General features: G+C 37.8%; 1 protein-coding gene across 2 annotated transcripts in view; it reads left to right on the top strand.

The window, feature by feature from the left end:
• LOC135259617 (attractin-like) overlaps positions 1-20,608 on the top strand; it is a 193,150-nt gene that overhangs the window by 134,115 nt on the left and 38,427 nt on the right. For both annotated transcript variants that reach the window (XM_064344174.1, XM_064344173.1), the window contains exon 26: positions 18,450-18,528. In XM_064344174.1, the coding sequence (XP_064200244.1) occupies positions 18,450-18,528 (79 nt within the window). The remainder of the gene's footprint in view (positions 1-18,449; positions 18,529-20,608) is intronic.

The raw sequence follows: 20,608 nt of genomic DNA, 5'->3' as shown, positions 1-20,608 counted from the left end.
TCAACCTGTCTTCACCTGTCTTCTGTCTGTTCACCTTTGTTAAAATGAAAGTTAAACTTGCTTTATATCCAAAGCATTTCCCACACATGGCTCTCATTTTTGTTTCTAAAATGTAACCGCGTAAGAGGTATTGTCACATTGTTTCATTCATAAACATGTTTGTTTACAGTAGCAAATGACGTCAGCTCATTTTCAGGTTATACAGAGGTGCTCCTCTGTCATGTTGAGTCCGGTTAGTGTCATTGTTGAAAAGTCAGTCATAAGCTTTTAAATAAGGTTCCTCATTTAATAGCTTTGGGGGATTTGTCGTTGGACATTTTCGGTTGAAATAGTTTCAGCAGTGGGTACTCAAGTGTGGATATTTACAGGGTTGAATTGGAGAATTTTGGGTTTGGGTCACATAATCATGTGCCCCTATGTTTCAGGTTGTAATTCATTATGGAATTATTATCTGTCCCTCCTATTGAGAGATACTGCAGAACTAGTAAGTGTGGTCATTGCATAATGTGAAATCATTTTAAGCATTTTGGCTTTGAATAATTAGTGGAATTGACTAATCAAATTGGAGTCAATGACACAGTTAAATACAGCCAAATATGATGAAACAATGAAGTTGTATCGATTAAATCCATGTAATTTTATTTACTGAATGATGATTTATGCTCTGCTCACTTCCCTGTGTTGACAGGAGTGATTTTTTTCGGCTGGCACATCGATATGCTTTGAGGCGATTGCACTTCTCTGCACTGATAGCCGTGCTTCCACATTATATTTTCTCCTGATTACACTTCACCAGAATCTTTTGCAAGCATTTCATGCATGAAATTTCATAGAATCATAATTTCTAGGAGTCAATCCCAATGCCCAGGCTGGCCAGAAATGTGTGTCATACTCACAACCAAATATGTTCTGCAAAAATTGTTTAAAAACATACAGTATCATGTTTCATGCTCAACTCCCACTGCTGTCTGCGCTGTTTAGGTTTCTGGTGGTCACCAACAGAAACTGCCTGTGAGCCAGGTCTATTCTTTTAGACATTTTCTGAAGACAACGGGGGGGGAAAAACATTCCCTTTAGGTTCTGTTGTTTCAGTATACATATAGGATGGCTCAGTTGTATTGCAGTACCAAGAAACTATGTTTATCCAAAAATAAGCGAATTAACAGTTTGCAGCATGCTTTGAACAGATGCCAGAAAAAAAGATGTAGGCGCTCCTGGGTTAGTTTTATTCAAGGCAACACATGGAGTGTGAACAGGTGACAGATTCTTAAGATATTTTATTAGGCTTCACTTCTGAATGTTTTTTCCTCTGTGAAGATGTATGCTTTAAAAATATAATGACTTACGTTAGGCCTTTGAGGGAATCAAATTTCGAATAACTGCCATCATTCATTAAAACTATTTGTGGTTCATTAAAACTATTTGTGGATTTTCTTAAATGTGTCTTTAAAAAGCTGACATCCTTAACAATTTGGAAAACAGTAAAAGAAAAAAGAAAGATTGTCTCCAGTTTGACCTAACCATTTGAGCCAGTCAGTGCCTGTTTACGCTGGATAGTTTTGATTGGCACTGTTAAGTCCATCAGAACTATTAGACAGTCCATTTGATGACAATATGGGATGACTCTGTAAATAATTGTTTGAGGCAAATATGAAAGAGACAAAGTGTGGTAGGTCATGCTGATTAGTACATCGAACAATTACTGTACGCTGCTGTAACCATTTCAGTGTCACAGAGTCAATAAGAGTTGTGCTACGTCGCTGCAGTTCTAGTGTTAATGCAATGTTTTTCCTGAAATTAGATTTTATGGTGCAAATGACAATTATTATTCTTTAAAAAAAATATTGTAGAATTTTTGCATTTATATATTGAGCTCCCTCTTGGCAAGGTCTCCCTTGTATATAGATTCTGTATCTCAATGGTATGTCCTGGTTAAATCAATGTTAAAAAAGCCTCAGTCCTCCATTTTATAGAACTCTGGTTCTACATTTGCCATTCTTGTAATATGCTTTATTATATACTGTACATAATTTAATGTTGAATGTATTATGTGATTGGTGAAACTTTTCTCTACTTCATTGTTAGCAAGAATTGTATCCTGATATTAAATCAAGAGACGGTGCATATTTCTAGAGAAAGGTTTGATGACAAAACATCTGAAGTAAAAGAGCCACATATTAGTCCGATTAATGCTGTAATCAGCAGGGTGTACACTTCCACTTGAGTGTCGGGATTTTAATTTGGCACATAATCTCTTCACATTAACACCGAGTACAGACAGGTCTGCATGTAACACCTTTCTAACTCCTCAGTTGTTTGGTTAACAGTGATTCTTAAGGAAAGTATTGGGGCTTAATTCTCAGCAGTAGCACCTCTGTGATATGTACGTTGTTTGCATATGAAAAAAAAAATTGAAAGTGTTACACACCAGATGGCTTCCCCTTTCATCACAGATGGTCCCATATTTCAGCATAAATGTGCTTGAGCTCCATGATTTAATTCAGAAAAGCACAGTCAGTGAACAGTCGGTGATAATCACAGATTAACAGGCAGCTAGGGTGGTTTGCAAAGACAACAAGGAACAAGGAATGTGCTTGGATCCGCCCATCATTTAGAAATTGTTCTTGTAAAATACATTTACTCGGTAAGTGAAACTGAACCTAGTTCCTGGGGTTCCATTTTCTAATACTTGTTGAAAAATTTTAATGTTCCAACAAACCTAAATGAGCGTTTCGGACAGCAATTAGCCTGCTGTAAAACAGGCTCTAACAAGACTGGACTCTAAGAGCAAAAAACATAAACATGAAAATAAACACTTGTCCTAGCCTTGAGAACGAAGATTGTTGCAAAGTAATATTGCTGTTGTCCTTCTAGTACATACAGCTGGCATCTCAAGTTCTCTCTCTGTGTTTTCCCAATCCTGGCTTTTCATTTTGGAGGGAGAAAGTAGGCCGGATCTTAGAAGTCAGCTGTTTGGCTGGTTTCTCTGTGTTGTCCTGAAATGTCCTGAATGCATTAAAGATCATTATCTTAGAGTATATTGCATATGTGACAAAATGAAAAAAGTATTTGTGTGTGACTGTATTTTATATATTTATAATGATTCATATCCGGCATGTATAATACATGCAAAATAATCTCACTTCTAAAACAGGCTCAATATTAATACACACAACATACTGGATGCATAAACAAGGATGAATGTTACTACTCCACCAGAATTTATTATTATTTGTCAAAACAAGATTCTGAATTCTTTCTATTACTCTGCAGCACATATAAAAATTGTGCTAAGCTATGGAAATAAATAGGCAGACCATTAACCTCATTATAAGAATTCCCATGTCTTAAATAAAGCCCATTTTCTACAAGAGTATATAAGTACAGACATGGTTCAAAGCTAGAAATAAAGAGGAAATTTGTTCCAAAATGACCAAGCAATCAATCCCCTGATGCTATGGGAGTCTAATTGCATAAACATCCAGGAAATATTTATTCTGAAAAACAAAGAAATCCAAAAATCATTTTGTATTTTCTTTATTCTGTAGCGATTATATGTACTTCTGGACAAAATTAGATGTCTTTTTCAATTCGTACCCCAGGATGTATACAACAGCAGGAAAAAGGTTTGGAGTCCACTAAACAGTAAAACTTTACTGGTTCATTCAGGTGCAATTTTTGGACCTAAGTTGTGCTTTTATGTTCTTTTTGGAGAGAAGGTTTTTTTTTCCTGGCTACTCCTGGAAAAGACTAAACAAGTATGGCCAAGGGCTTTTTCCTGGCCATATTTGTTTAGCCTTTTCCTAATGGTGGAGTCATGAACTAAAACAATTACCGTGTTGACAGAGGACAGGTCCCTATATGTAACTTTAGCATTTTTTCCAGTTTCATACAATCTGATCTTGGAGAGAATTTTCTGGGATATCCACTCCTGGGTAGATTACCAACCGTCTTGAATGTTCTCCATTTGTCTGTCTTAATGTGGAATGATGGACTTCATGTTGTTTGGAAATGACTTTATAACCCCTGCTGGAATGATGAGCTGTAACAGTTGCTTCTCTGAGATCACACACACACACACACACACACACACACACACATATATATATATATATATATTGCCCCTGGCATGCTGTGTTAACATAACCCAGAATGCTTCAGACCAAGTTTTTGCTTTAATAAACATGTAGTGCTTCCTGCTGATCAGCTAATCATGTGCATTTGATTAACAGCACCTGGTTCTAATTAGCTTCTTAACTGATGTGGAAGTATCAAGGACCCACTTATTTTTAACCCATGGCTTAACATGTTGGCTTATTTTTGGTTGAATAAACAATGATAATGAATAATTATGTATTTATATAAAATAAAAATATAATGAAAAGTAAAAATGTAATGTGATATTATCTACTGTGAGAAATATTGAATGTTCACAGTAATAAGCAGAATTTCTCCAAAATCTCATGTTTTGTTACTGTAACTTGCTCTGCATGTATTTATTTTTTATATATTTTCATACCTAATTGTATGCCAGTATTATAAAGCAGGTTGTATTTATTGCAAAATCTCCTTTCCATGATGGTACAATATATGAAGGTGTTGATAATTGCTGTTTTTCTGTATTTGTGCTGTATAATTAGACATGCTGAAAAGCATTTCTTTTGCATAGGGCTCTTTGTTGTCCGCAGACATTTTTTATAAAGACCGGCTTTAAGCAACCAACACTTTAAAGAGATACAACACAGGTCTTTAACCTGCTGGTTTAGTGTTGTGGTGGAATCAAGGCCTGTCTGGGATGTGGCCACCATTGTAACCCGTAGATTGTGCTCACCATTGTAACCCATACACGTCACTCCTTCAGCTGAAATCTCCCATTTTCTTTGAATCTCTGGAGCCCCACAGTTTCATCTCACTTTGTTAAGCTTGAAACCCACCACTGCCCCATCATTAATTGTACAGCTCTGTATCTGTTTGATTTCTAATCACCAGAGGGGCCTGGAGGTCGCTTCATTAACCCTGAATCCAGCTGTCTCTTTTGGAATGATTTAAGCAGTGCTTCACCAATTAATAAAGTTGATTCAAGAGATCCACAGCCTGGATCACATCCTGACTGTGGGCTGGGAGTGGAGGGAGGGTTTTAATCAGCAAGGTATTTCTTCATTCATTGTTCCATAGCAACTTCTCTAATTTGCACACTTACTTGCAACTACCTGCTTGTGTCGGCTGGAGTAGTTATACATACCTCTGGAGTACCACCTGTGCGGCTCAACTACTGATTATTTGCAAAGTGAAAAGACGTTGTGCCTGGCTGCATTCATTTCTGAGGACACACGTGCTCTTGTTGAGCATACAATTACCACTGGCCTTTCAGAATTTGAGGAAAAATTAGAAAAACATTTTATTTTTTTGAGTAACTTGAACAAAATCCATTAGATCATATTTGGTGGAACCACAGTGTTCATTTTCATAATTTTCATGTAAAATTATACTGACCAAAATGTTTCTGTTTGTGGGATATTCCTGCCAGAACTGAATTACCTTGATAGCAGATATATAGGTTATCATTAATATGCTTGACACACTGTGTAGGGTTCCAGAGTTTAACATTTTTTTTTTTACTTTTTACCATCACGCACACATTTTATCGGGAGCCGATTTGACATTCCTTTGAACAGCAGTAAAGGAAACTATTAGATTTTTCTTTGAGAACTAAGAATAACTGCACATTCAGAGCCTCACTGAGGTCATTGGTAAACATTAAAACCAGTGATGTCCCCTAAATAAGGCCATGCTGTTCCCCATCAAAAATGTACCGTTCACTCAGGGGTATAATTCAGGACACACTGCTCTCTCTGTATAAACAGACCTTTCAAGGAAAGTCTTTAAACAAAGAGCAGCTATTTCTTTTGCTAACATTATGCTGCTGTCAGCTGTGTCCAAATCATCAAGGAACCTAACAAGATTTTATTATCTAGCCACACTTAAATATCAACCATTTGTGCTTAAACCCACAGACATCAAATAACCTTTCAGGGGCCACGCTGAGGCTAATTGCTAAATAAAAGCCCTTCTGTTTCAGCAATTAACATTTTAGAAAGATGGGTGAAATTTGATGGGTGGTAGATTCACTCTTGAGCGGTAATATCTGATTAACAGCATTTTTAAGATCAAGGATGCTTGATTTTTATTTCAGTGGATCAGCAAGCTGGTTTTCCCCATCAATTTTGTATATGTATTGCTGCTCTGTTGCCATTATTTTGCAGCTTGGATGATTTTTATATTGCCGCACTTTCATAATTACTTCTCAGCCCAGCACTATTTGTAATTATGGCTTTTATAGCACCAATAAAATGTTGTGAAATGAAATTGGGAGAGAAACTCATCAAATAAATATGTGATAAAATCAAAGGCAGTTTACACAATTTGTGATAACCAGTCATCTGTAGCTGTGGGGTATGTGTGTGTATATTGGCATGTATGTGAGCGTAAGAGTAATTGTACAGTACCATATATAGAGGCTTTTTGATAAAATGTCATCATGAAGGCTTTGAATTGTTTTCATCCAAGGTTGCCGTTTCTGTTTTCTTTTAGTCATTATTAGATTTTTTTCTCTAAGGAGGATTCAGTTTCAGGTCCTACATTGGGGTTAGTGAATCTGACTGCTCGTTCAAGCACCTCAAAATCACTTGAGAGGCCACATAATTGATGTTAATCAATTGAGATTAGTGCTCCTTTGATGACTATGATTATGTGCTTTTGTTCTTTCTATCACACATTATGTTTTCTATGACAACATGGAAGTAACAGGAACAATAGGAAACTTTTTTTGCTGTGGTTGGTTCGACTTTAAAATTGAAAGTGAGTCTCTTTATTGAGACTCTTTCTTGGTTACTTAGGGCTGTTCTCTTACGTTTCTCTTATGGTTTACCTTGATTGGTTGATGTGTCAATAAAACTGGAGCCTGAAATTAATTGTGCAGCTCTCAGAAAATTCTGCTATGTGTTTGAAAAGGATCCTCAGGGATGGTCTTTAGTGAGACATTCTCAGTGCATACCATGCCAGTAGCGCTCATTGAGACCAAATCATTGCAGAACCAAACAGACACCCTTTTTGCATGCAAGGCCAGCAGGTTTCCAATAGAGGACTTCCTAAAATGTAGGGGATTTACGAAGTGTCCATTGGATAAGTTACAAAAGAAAAATATAGGGGAATCAATGTTAGGCGGGCAGTCATAAAACAGACTAAGGGGAAATGTATTGAAAATGTATAGGGGAGTTAGTTGAAGATGGGGGATTTTGAGAAAGGAAGGGAAGAACTAAAAAGCATTTAGCTATACGTAGAGTGGGGTATAGGCTGTGTGGTGTAGCTTCAGCCAGCAACACAGTGTTGCTGTATTTGGAATTCAGGGGCCCCATTCAGTTCCCTCCGATCTCGGTTTTCTTGTCTGACCACAGAAAATGTTGTTGGCTCTGCAACCATATTGAAATCCAATTGATTAGAGCCAGTCCACGAAGTGCAAACAAAGCATCTCCACTTTCATCCCACCAGTATACTGTTTAAAGGACAACAGAACACTGTTACATTGTGCAAAAAAATGTTAATATTCAGTTGGCAGAGCCATGGCCAACAAGCTCTCCCTGTTAGCCAAACGGGCGGAGCTGTAACTCCCTCGGCCTGCTGGGAAGGGACAGCTCTGATATCAGAGCCTATTTATTGCAGCCATTCATCACCGTCGATGTCTTATTTAAATGCCGCATGGTGAGTGAGATCAATGAAGCGGAAGAATAAATTGATCTTAAAAGAGCACCCTCATATGAATATATGAATAAATATTGAAAATCACACCTGAAAATATGATTTTTCTGGCTTTGCCAGGAGCTTTGATTGTAACATGGTGCCCAGACTTAAGGAAAAAGCAGACAGAGCACATTTAATTAGCAGTTTTATCATGTCATGAGCCTTGGCTCTAAAGTTTTGGAGGCAATCAAAATTTGACTGGTGTCTCACTTCCAAATGTGTCATCAACAATATTAAAGTATTAACACCACTGTTGTTGTAACGTTTTAAGGTCAATATATTCTGCCAGGACTCGAGAACAAAAACATGTACTTGCAACACAAGTAACATACCAACATACACATACTAATATGTGCATGGAGCAAAATAAAGTTCAATAAGACCAAGTTAGCTGCTTTATGAGATTCTCTTGACTTTTGTAATTACTGCCGCATATAGATGGAAGTAATTTGGAATAAATATGTTTCTCAAGACTGCGCCTCTCCTGCCTCTCCTGGGATTTGAACCTGAAATCACCTGTTATGAGGCCAGATCCAAAAAGAACAGCCAGATATAGTTATGAGGTTTAGCTGAACCATCCACCTGCCCCCTACCCTTCACTCCTTCCCCCCTTCCCCCTGTTTACATCTTGCATTTTAATGTTTAATGAATGTTCCCCAAATGGTGAGATGTGGCAGATGTTCTTCTGTCTGGGGAGGAAGGGTTATGGCAGGATCTTCTATAATTCTCCTGCGTGTTGCTGTTCCAGTCAGCTTGTCAGAACCCTATAAATGGTAGAGAAAATAAGCCTCAGTGACACTCATACCTTTGGGGGTTGATGAATTCATTCATATCGCCTGGCTTATCCCTTTTATTTGTTTGTTGAATCAGATTTCATGGGTTACTGAACAACTTAATCAGATTTAAAGGCACTTGAAATTCATTTCAAGCTTAAGCAAACGTTGTTTCTGATCAAAATTGAGATTGCAGGCCCTGAGCTTTCTCATTCTGGTCCCATGATAGAAAGTTGTAGTAAACCTCCTTCTTAATAGAAACATTGGAAGAGGAAAGTACTTCCAGGTTATTTTAAATGAACACTGTAACTTAGTTGACCAGTTCCATTAAAAGGCAGTTGGTCTTTGTTCTGATTGCTAACCCCAATAGTGTTCCAGAATTCCATGGGCCAACAACTTACTGCTAAAGCTATATTTTCTAAGCAGAGATCCTGGAAGATATAGACGGGTGATGACTTAAAGGGAAAACCTGAATAAATGAGTGGAGTAACATACACTAACAAATTAAGATGTTTCCATACAGGTGTAGTACATGATACAGTTTTGCAATTAACAGATTATCATGGTCTGTGGCATGTATAAAAATTCTGAGCAGGTCCAGTTGACCTAGATTTTGGAATAACATGACAGGAGGCGAAGATCTAAGTGACATTGAAATTATTATTATTGGGGTACGGATGGCAGGGGATTCAGTCTCAAAGACTGCTTAACTGGCTAGTGTTTCAATAGGAACAGTGACTAAAGTGAAGCCTGCATTTAGATCTATGCGAAAGACATCAGTAAATAGGGTCGGAAATTTGGTCGAAAGTGCATATTCGATGACCATGCTTGTGCATTGTGTGATATGTAAGGAAAAAACAGAAGAGCAAGTGTTCCTCAGGTGACTGAGAATGGCAATGCAGGACGTGATCAGACACCGTTTGCAAGAACAGTCCATCGACAACTAGATAGAGAGGGATATAATAGTAGGGTTCCTGTGCATAACCCCCTCATTACAAAGACGAATGCACATAAGTGCATGTGTGGTATACACCAAGAGAACGGTACAGGCCTGAATGCTTGACTCCTACAATGAGGGGGTCCGGTGGTTATGTTCAGTGTTGTGCAAGTTCACACTTCACAAAATTAAGCTCAAAGTTCAGTTCACACAGATTAAAATGAACTAGTTCTCGTTCATAGTTCACAATTTTGAATTTTGAACTAAGTTCACAGTCCCAAAATAAACTAGTTCACATTCATTTCTTCCGTTTTTTTAATTCTATTCTATTCTTTTTCAGTAGAACCTCCTCCTACCCACTCACCCCAAGCCCCCAATCATTGCCACTGCCCACTTCCCCAACTAAATGAATTACTGTATACTCCTATTGAATCAAGATTACTTTTAAAAGCCAAGAAAAAACAATGTGAGTTTACGTTTTACCACTTAATCAATATGTCATATTATGCAGAAAGTGAAAAAAAGAGGTGCAGTAAAGGTATACTGTAGATGCAATGGAAATTTTATTTAGCCTGCATGAACCAAATTATGCAGAAGTTCAAAAACATAAAATGGCTTCATTACAGTCGCTAGCTGAAAGATGTGCTATGATCAATCCTATAGTGGGACTTTTGCCGTTTATTGAAGGTGCAACAGAAACTTTTGGTGCCGTTGACCATAATCGAATGCTTTCATTTTTATCGTTCGACTGACCAAATACCATTAAAAAGCAAATTTTATGGGTTAGTGCTATTGGCTTATGCTAACTATATCATATAAACCTCATACGGGGATCAGTAAAGGCTGACAACACGCTAGCACTTACTTCTTCTTAGTTTTATCACCACTGCTGTGAAGTGAAATGTGGACAAACTACGTTTTGAGAAATGTTATATGAGAAATGTTATATGTCTATGCTGCTTACGGCACCCGACGAGGATTTCCGGCAACCGGCATGCCAGCATGGCTAATGAAACCGGCTCTAATTTTAGCAACGCAACTACAAGTAGGCTACTGCTGAAGCCAGTTCATATGAATATTTGAAAGGCTTTTATGAACAAATATATATATATATATGTCTATGGTAAGCAGTGCGTGAGTGTCGTTAACTCTTGCGAGAGCGTGGTTAACTCTCGTGAGAGTTAACGATGCTCACGTTCATTAGTTGCAAAAGGATACGTTCAGTTCACCGTTCACCAGAAATATGAGCACGTTCAATGAACGCCGCTCTTTTAGCGCATTCGTGTACAACACTGGTTTTGTTATGCTGTGGGGGGCATTTTCCTGGTATAGTTTGGGTCAACTTGTCCCCTCAGAGGGAAGGGCCACTGCAAATCAATACGAAGTTATTCTGAGTGATCACCTCTATCCTATGATGAAACATTTCTATCCTGATGGGAGTGGTCTCTTTCAGGATTACAATTCCCCCATCCACTAGGCACGAAGGGTCTCTGGATGGTTTTGTGAGTAGGAAAATGATGTGAATCATGTGCTTTGGCCTTTGCGGTCACTTGATCTCAACCCTATATAACACCTATGGGAGATTTTTGACCGACATTTTAGACAGTACTCTCCATGAGCATCATGAAATCATAGGAAATTTCTTTTAGAAGAATGGTGTTCCTTCCCTCCAGTATAGGGGCGACAGTTAGCACAGTGGGGAAGGAACTGAGAAGCTTGTAACCGAAAGGTTATAGGTTAGATTCCCTGCTAGGACACTGCCATTGTACCCTTGAGCAAGGTACTTAACCTGAACTGCTTCAGTATATATCCAGCTATATAAATGGATGCAATGCTATGTAAAAAGTTGTGTAAGTCGCTCTGGATAAGAGCGTCTGCTTAATGCCTGTAATGTAATGTAATGTGGAGTTCCACAGACTTGTAAAATCTACGCCAAGGTGCATTGAAGCAGTTTTGGTGGCTCATGGTGGCCCAACACTTTACTAAGACACTTTCACTTTATGTGGGTTTTTTCTTTGATTTGTCATCTGTGTGTATGGCATTCCAAAAGACTATTATTCAGTAAACCTGTCAATAGGTAAATTGATAAATATTTTTATTTGTTGCTTAGAGATCATTAAAGTGAAACATTGACATATTGTTAAAAGAAAGTAATTTGGATCAAGATTATTATAATTTTGTCTTTTCCAATAGTTTTAATTTCTCTACTGATCCATGCCTATTTATTTTATATTATTTAGCTTAGTTTTATTTCTGGTTACAGGAGGGGAATGTATGTTTAAATGAAAGTGCTGTAAGAATCAAGAATTGTTGCCCCAACAAAGAGAGTGGAAGCATCACCAGAAAATGGACTTATGAGACATAGCAATTGGGCTTGATGTTATGTTATGCAATTTAAATTAATAGTCCAGATGTTTAATAGCTTATAACACAAGTAGGCCCCAGAATTATTTGGATAGGTTTAGTGTAAAAAAAATTAAGCTGTGTATGTCTGTTGTGTAGATAGTCAGCTAGCTGTTTAGCTACCTTGCTGGTACTGCAGATAGCTAGCTACGATAATGACGTTTGTCTAACGCAGTAGACAGACAGTAGTCTGACTAGTGGTTAAAATTACCTGATTACTGTTTTACATTAGCTAATGTGAGTATGGCAGTAATTAGTTTAGGTTGAATAGTTGAATTTAAGTTTAACTGTGTAATCGCAACAGCTGACAGTGTTTGCAGAGTTGACAGATTGTTGCTGCTCTGAGCAGAAAAACCTCTAGCCCTCAGGAATGGCCAATGAGAAGCGAGAGATGCGCTGCAGTAGATTGATGAGATCTGCTAACAACCACTCTTCCTAAGTGCCCAGATGTTCACAAACTGACAACTTTTTCGGAGCTGAGAGCTTTTGGAGTGTCAAATTAAAAATTTTGGCTTTTTGAGAGCTTAAGTGTTGAATAGAGCTTACATGTTTCAAATTGGGCTTTTGACTGAAGTGAAACTGAAAACTAAAAAAAAAAAAACTGAATGGGGATCCATACAAGTTCAATATTTTGAAATTCTGTTTTAAAATCACATCATTCAGTTTTTAAACCTTATATGAAAATTAAAAGTATAAAATCCAAATTCAAGGTAATTAAATTACATTTCAAAACTATATATTATTTCAAATGATGGAATATAAATGATGATTTATTCAATTCAAATTCAGTCCACAACATGTCCACCATAATAGATTTTACATCAAATGCATCAAAAAGGAGAATATGTCACTATTGGAAACCAAAATTAATAAATAAATGAATTGATCTCAGCTATGGAAACATCTCTTTTAATTAATTTCAGGGAACAGGTTATTCAGCCCATCTGTAACTGAAGCTTGCACCCCGAATGAAAAAATGATGTATCAGAGGAAGCTAATTGGATGGGATTTTATGGGGTCGTGTCACAGGTTGAACAGGGTAGATGAAAAGGAGCTAGAATTCTCTATATAGTGCCATGGGCTGTGATTGCAGTGTCTGTACTGGCATACTGAATCTTTTCTGTCAGCTTTCTTATGCAGTATGCAAACAGATTGTGCTGAATGTTCTAATGTTATTCACTTGACTGGAGTAAGTAAAATAAATAAGGTTTAAACAAAGCCAGTGCCAATATTTGCCGTAAAAGTATGAGCTATTATCAGATGTGCAAATTGATGGACCTGACTGTGCATTAGAGGGACTTCATGAATGACAATTCATTAGTCAGTTATTTACTGATTTCTTTAGTCCAGCACAGGCTTTTCAAGCATTATCTTAAGAGCTTGATGTTATCTCATGTAAAGCTTGAATCCATTTAGAGTTTGGTGAAAATTTGAAGCTGTCTAGAACAATCTGATACACATTTGTAGAATGAATTCTGGGAAAGTGCAGTGACAGTGACCACTGACAGTAGCCAGGAGTGTACCAGATCTAGGGTATTAATATTACACATTGGGCTTTGTCTTGTTGAATGTGAGGGTTTCTGTTTGGGTACTTGTCTCAGGGCTCCTGGGTTGGTGGCTGGTTACCCTTAGTTACAGACAGAAGAACAGATATCTATTCATCATCTCCCAAGCTGCAGTAAAGGACTCTCAGCATAGAGGTAGGGATAGGTTTACTGTTACATAGCTGTAAAATTACATTTATTCCACAGTGAAAATGCGATTACCACACTGCTGTATCTGGATATGTCACCCAGTGCTATTTTTTCAGTATTATTCATTATCTATCAGCATGCAGCAGACAGTTTCCACACCCGACATTATATGGGGGGGCTCTGTGATGGGGTCTACAGTATGTGTGTGTGTGTATGTGTGTGTGTGAGAGACAGAGAAAGAGAGGGCGAGAGAGAGAGTTTTAACAAACCTTTGTACAATACATACAGCCTATAAAAGGAAAATTAAAAGGAGAAAATGTCAAGCAAAGCAATAGAATGCAAACCTTTACTGAAAGAAACCTATGATGATTCATATCGCTATTATCTTAGTATTTTGTTAAATATGAAATCTCCTCCCTCCATACGACACACTGCCTCCCCATGGCACCTATCCTGAAAACCCCCTCGGTCCCACATCCTTCTATAGTGCTCAAAGTCAATACCTTGATCTGACAAAAGATTTATACATCTCAATGATGTTAACCGTTACCCCCATTTCTACTTTTTTCTTCCTGCTGAGGTACACAGCCATCTTAGCCTATCCCAGCAAGAAATTAACAATGCAGCCCACTTTTCTTTTCTTGCTGCAGTGAATACCTAAATAGAGAGAAAATGAGAGAGAGAGAGAGAATATATGAGTTTGTGTGATTTTCTATAATAAAAATGACTACAGGTTTGTGAATGTGAATTATTCGTTTTCAGTATTTTACCCACTGTGGGTAAACAAATAATAGCATCATAATGTGTTGTGTAAAATATCTTGGCACCCACTGTGAATTCTGGTTTAATTTAGGCTGATTTTAATTCTTCAGTCTTCACAGAGCCAGTCTGACACATGACAGTAGCTGTAATGTGAGAGGTATCAAAAATAACTTATCGTGAAAAAATAAATATGTTGTTTTAGGTACTGTGACATCAAGTGTTGACATCTCATGCTCATGTATTTGTTCAGCTTCAACTGTGAACATTTCTGTTTGTGAGAGCTGGATTAGCCTTAATTCAATCGTGTTGGCACTGAAACTGTTTGGCGACTAATTTAACAAAGTTTGTGAAACACTGTACTTGTGCCTTACTAGTAAACACTCTTCAAAAATGACTTTTATTTCTCAAAGATGGCAAACCAAGGTCATTTGTTAACTAAAAGCTCAATCAGACCATATAAATTGAACCCGGTCGAAATTAGAATGTGGATTGTGGATGGTTCCCCTTGGCAAACCAGGGCTTGCAAACAATGTTACTTGACAGTTTGTCTTAATGCAGTTTGCTGAAGATCAGGAGTTCTTCAAGAACTGCTGGTTGCGATTGGTTTCTAACAGTGTGCATACCCGTCGTGCTCATTGCACTTTCAAAGGATCAAACGTTAGTCAAATGCCGTTACAGTTAACGCTGAGCTTGAAGTCATGGCATACACCTCTTTTTCTGGAAAGGTGAAGACACACCAAATCTGCTGCCACTGCCTGGTCTACCTGCTGCAGCATTCGGCCAGTCAGCTGCCTTGGATGCTAACCTGCTAACCTGCTGCCTGCCTGCTGAAGTTCGGCCAGTCAGCTTCTGCACTCTACTGCACTGCTGCTACCCTTGTCCTTGGTCGATCTGTGCTTCCCCGCTGTCTGTGTTGCTGCATTTGGATTAGCTACCCCATCATCTTCATGTCCTCTCTGGACCTAGGGGCTCCTCTATTCTTCTTTTGACTGCATGATCTGCCATTAGACTAAGTACATGTCTATCCTGCTGCCCTTGCTGCTACTTTATTTAGCAAGCAAATCGTTATATCACCAGTAATTCTACTCAGTGAGTAAGCAGCCTACTTTCTCAAGTGTTCTCCTTGCATTAGTTTTGCTGGTAGGAGCTGTGGTGTGCCTGTGTGCTACTAAATTACATACATTAATGTGGCTTGGTGCATAGTTGGCGGCAAGTATGTTTTACCCTCTGTTCCTGTTCATCTGACTGGGGTGCCTTTTCAGTGGTTAGTTGCATGTTGCTCAGCTGTGCGTTTTCAAGCTCTTTACACATCTGCTAAATCATGATTCTGCAACTTGGTACAGCGCACGGATTTGTACTTCTGCTGGTCCTCCTCTGTTTCGTGAATGGTTTGTGTGATTTCCTCTACCCTCATATGTCTGAAGCTCTCAAAGCTACCATGTTTAATTACTGCCTGCTTTGACTGTATCCATCCTAGTAAATTTTTGTCACATCAATGTCCTTTCTGTACAGCCTGCAGCTCCCAAATGCTGTGCAGTCTCACTGTCCCCCAATAATGTTAGTGACCACTGTGCCATATTTTTTACAGGGATGCCATAATGGCCAAAACAGCCTCAGTTTATTTTAAAAAATTTATCTGATTAATTTTATCTGATGGGCATTTAAACATATTTTACATGCATGAGACTTTAATCCATTTTATTCCTGATGCTGTTTTGGATTATTTCAAAATGCTGTTTCTATCAATCACTAATAAAATGTTCCTCTGAAAAAGGATAAGATAAAAGGAGGACATAATCTTTGGTTTACCTCTAAACTTTCAGATCTTTTTTATCAGACATTGCATGGGCCAAATTAAAACAGATTCTTGAACTAACTGGTCCTGTTTTAGTTTCCTTCAGAATGAATGTACTTTGTTGCATTATTAAATAGACCCTCTATTTTTTTATAGACCCTCACTGATTAATTGAATAATCCTACTACATTTTGGAAAAGTGTTAGTAGTTTTTAGTGAACTCTCTCTGTAAAAATGTGGTTGGATCTCTTTCTAACAATAATTTTAAATATCCTGGTCATTTTTAATTATCCTAATGAAGTTTCATCAGCCACTACAGGGCTTAAATTCCCTCTGCCTTCTCCTGGAATTAGGTGCTTCAGTTTCAGCCCTGTTTAATCTGCTGATCATCTCATAGTTTTGAGAAATATCGATCGTAGTAAACCGGCTGCTTCTGACCTTTTGGTCCCTAGTCTCCTGAGGCTTTCTGCAGATCTAATTGCCCCTCACCCATGTCCCTTTCATCTAACAATGATAGGAAAACTGCCTGTGGGTTGTTAAAAGTTGTTGTTCCTTCTGAGCTCAATAATTCCCATCCTAGCGTTTCCCCCTCCAGAATTTATGTTGGTGGGGTCATTTGGGGGGAGGAGGGGTGTTGACATGTTTTAGTGTGGTCATTTTTAATGTTTATGTTTAACTTAAAATATACAAGTACAGTGTACAGCCAAATAAAAATCAAAGCCATGGCTTTGGTATTTCTCCTTGGTTTGCTAAAATAAATCCTTTTAACAAAAGATTTGCTTTAGTTTGGAAAGTTCTGATTTAATGAAAAATAAATGGGAAATGTCACAGTGTACTTATTGCAGATATTATCAGAATATTTCATATTTTGTGGTTGGAGAAAATGTTCTCATGCAATTCTCATGCAATAGCAAGAAAAAGTTTTTAACTGATTAAAGTTGGCAAAAGTTCATCTTGATGAATAAATACAATGTGTTTTCTTCTAATGCAAGGTTTGCTGAGCATAAGCAACTACCAAAGTCCAGTATAGAGAGTGGTAACAGTAAATGAAATTGTAAACTTCCATAATTTCCGTAGTGGCATGAACAACGTAGTTGCTCAGAAACGGTTATTGCTAATTATAGGAGTATATTATGAATAGTGTCATGAAATGTGAATGCCATAAAGACACACTTCCATTAGACACACAGTCTGTACTAAGGTGTGTTATCTTAATAACCAGGAAAAACATAAAAATTGAAATATACACCAATCACGAATAGTATTTAGATACCGTCACCATTTACATGGAAGCAGTTTGTCAATGTCCCACTACAGCACAGTATACATCCGAAAGCTTGCTAGCTAGCTGACATTACTATTGTGGGTCAGGTTTCATGCATGATAACAATATATTTAGTGAAGTGCAGTTGGATTTCAGATCACAGTACAATTACTACAGCTGCTGTAGTAGTCAATAGCATTATCTAAGCCCTTGAGAATAAGAAAGTGTGTTGTTCTATTTGTTAACCTTTCCAAGGCCTTTGATACAGTTGGCCTTGCCTTCTTAATATTACAACAAATTTGCTGTTTGGGGGTATCGAAATAACGGAAATGAAATAAATGAAATAGCTTCTCCTGAATAGCTGGCTTAAAAATCTGCCAGTGTTCAAAAAAAGAATAAATGTGACCAATCTCGCTTAACAACTGGCAAACTAACCAATTGAATCTGACAACATGTTGGCACGTGCAGTCCGTTGAAAAATATATTTTTTAAATTTTTTGAGGAAATGTGTGTGTCTGTATTTAAAGAAATGGTCATTCTGAAGGAAAATGCTTTGAAATACAGATCATTTTAGACCTTCATTTAGATCTTCAGCTTGCACGTGAAAAAGTACATATGTGAACATTAATTAAACTGGAATTTCTACAAGTATCATCTTTGCTCTACAAGTATCACCTTTCCTTTTTCTTGGTTAAATAAAGGATAAATAAAACAATGCACACAGTATATTGTATTGAAGAAATAAATTGGTAGCCTAGGACAAACTATGGGTCATGGAACAGATTGAGATATGTCACAAGGTGACAGATGAGAGAAACTTGCATAAGGAAATCCATTCACACCATCAGATTAAGCACTGCACCTTTTTACGTACACGGCATTAACTGTAGTGTACATACTGTTGTTTTTGAGGTTAGAAAAGTTAAAAAAGGGAATTAATCAGGGAACCACTCCCCTGTTAACTATGTCTGGTATTGTACTTGCTGGGAGGTCATTTACAGGTGTGTCCCCTCTCTATTCCTAGCTGCTTCCTGTCTCTGCTGCTGGTGGCCGCCGTGGTATGGAAGATCAAGCAGAGCTGCTGGGCATCCCGACGCCGAGAGGTGAGCCCTGAACCCCCCAGCCCCCATTAATCCACAATGCGGTTCGTCCGCACTGGAATTAATTTAACTACAGTGCAGTTCAGTTCATTGGTACTTTATATATTTTTTATTTTTGTTTTTATAATTTATTTATGTGACTTAGCGAGTCTTCAAGGCAGGTTACATTAGTGTGACCTGTCAGAACAAGGGTACAGAATGGTGAGTGAGTACTGCATTAAGCTAAAGACTGGCAATAGGTATAAAGTCACATTTAAGAATTCAGCTGAATGTAGAAATATTTGAACAATGTCATAATCTTTGTTGTATTGGCTCTGTACTCCAGTAAATCCTGTTTGAATTAAACAATACATATCAGATTAAATTGCAGAATGTCAGCTATTTACATCCATATTTGGTTATCCATGTAAGAATTGGAGCCCTTTTTAGACATAGTCCCCCCATTTCAGGGAAGCAAAAGTAACTGGACAAATTAACATAATCTGAAATAAAGTTGTCATATTTAGTACTTGGTTGCAAATTATTTACATTCAATGACTGCCTGACTGCGACCCACAGACATCACCAGAAGCTGTATATTTTCCCTGGTGATACTCTGCAGATGAGGGGTAGTGCTTTGTATCATGTACAGTTTTTTATTTCTTCATACTTTCCTCTTTCTTTCACTTTAGTATCAGTTAATACTCATCTCGTAAGACTGTTTCAGAATAGGGGCTAAATTTTGGGCTGTCCAATCCTTTACATCTTTATGACAGACCTCTGATTTGGCTAGCTGATCGATTTGCCTGGTTTAAAACAAATATAAAGTTGTGTGCCATCTGCATAGCAATCTGCATGATGTCCCCAAGGGGGAGCATGTACAGAGAAAAGAGCAAAGGACCCAACACAGATCCTTGGGGTACTCCTTGGGTTACCCTGGAATACTCAAAGGACTTTTCTTTACCCTAACATACCAAGATCTGTCAGAGAAACCACATGAGAGCTTTACCAGTGACATCAAATGATTTGCCTGGTCAACAGTGGCAAATATCGTGGTTTGTGGTATCAAGGACAAAAATACAGCTGCAGATCTTTCAATACTCAGGCAAGGGCTGACTCAGTAGTATTATGCTTCCTGAAACCAGACTGAAACCTTTCATACACATTGGTATCCTATAAGAAAAAGAGAGCTGTTCAGCTCTCAAGGTGCTGTTCTCAAGGGTAGAAATGGAAGGTTTGAAATAGGTCTAAAATTAGCCACGTCTGTAGTATCCAAATTTAGTTTCTTGAACAGTGGCTTGATTTCTGCCATGTTAAAGGAAATGAGAACATAGCCAGATAACAATGAAGAATTGATTGTATGAAGAATTCATTTTCAAGGACAGGCAATAGCTCCTTCAGTAACTCTGTGAGTATAAGGTCAAAAACACAGGTGGAAGAATTTTGAAGAATAAACTAATTTGACTAGTTCGCTCAGAAGTATAGGAGTAAAAGATGGAAGTTGTTCTGTGTGTCTAGGAGACAGTTCTATGATATCAATAAAGCTTTCTATTGTGACTATTGTGGTGACAAATATCTGATATTTCTCTAATTCCTGTTATTTTAATGCAAAGGAAAGTCAAGAAATCATTACTGCTACAAAAGCAGGAATTTGAGGTTTAGTTCCTGCATGATTATTAGTTAGATCAGCAACTGTTTTGAATAGAAGCTGGGGGATTATTCTGATTTTCTTGTATAAACTTTGCAAGTAGACCTTGCAATGGAGAGAGCTTGCTTATGGGCACCAAGACTCTTTTCAGGCCAGGTGGAATACCTGAAGATTAGTAGAGTGCCACTTTCACTCCAGTGGACAAGGCTTTTGTTTCAGACCCTGAGTGTGGTCAGTATACCAAGGGGCAAGTCTCTTTTCAATAACTTTTTAATGGAGTAAATGCATCAAGGTTTTACGTCGTGTAGTTGCCAGTCCCTCTGTCAGACTATCAATAGTCAAGGAGGAAGCTGAAATGTCTAAATCAAAGTATTCTGGTAGTGCATCAATAGCAGTGGTGGTAGTGATAGTGTGACCTGTGTACATCTTAGTTGTTATGGGACGGTCCAATTGTAG

The sequence above is a fragment of the Anguilla rostrata genome, chromosome 7 (assembly GCF_018555375.3).
Source record: "Anguilla rostrata isolate EN2019 chromosome 7, ASM1855537v3, whole genome shotgun sequence".
NCBI lineage: Eukaryota > Metazoa > Chordata > Actinopteri > Anguilliformes > Anguillidae > Anguilla > Anguilla rostrata.
The sequence above is the reverse complement of the archived record's forward strand: the minus strand, read 5'-3'. Positions and strand labels throughout refer to the sequence as shown.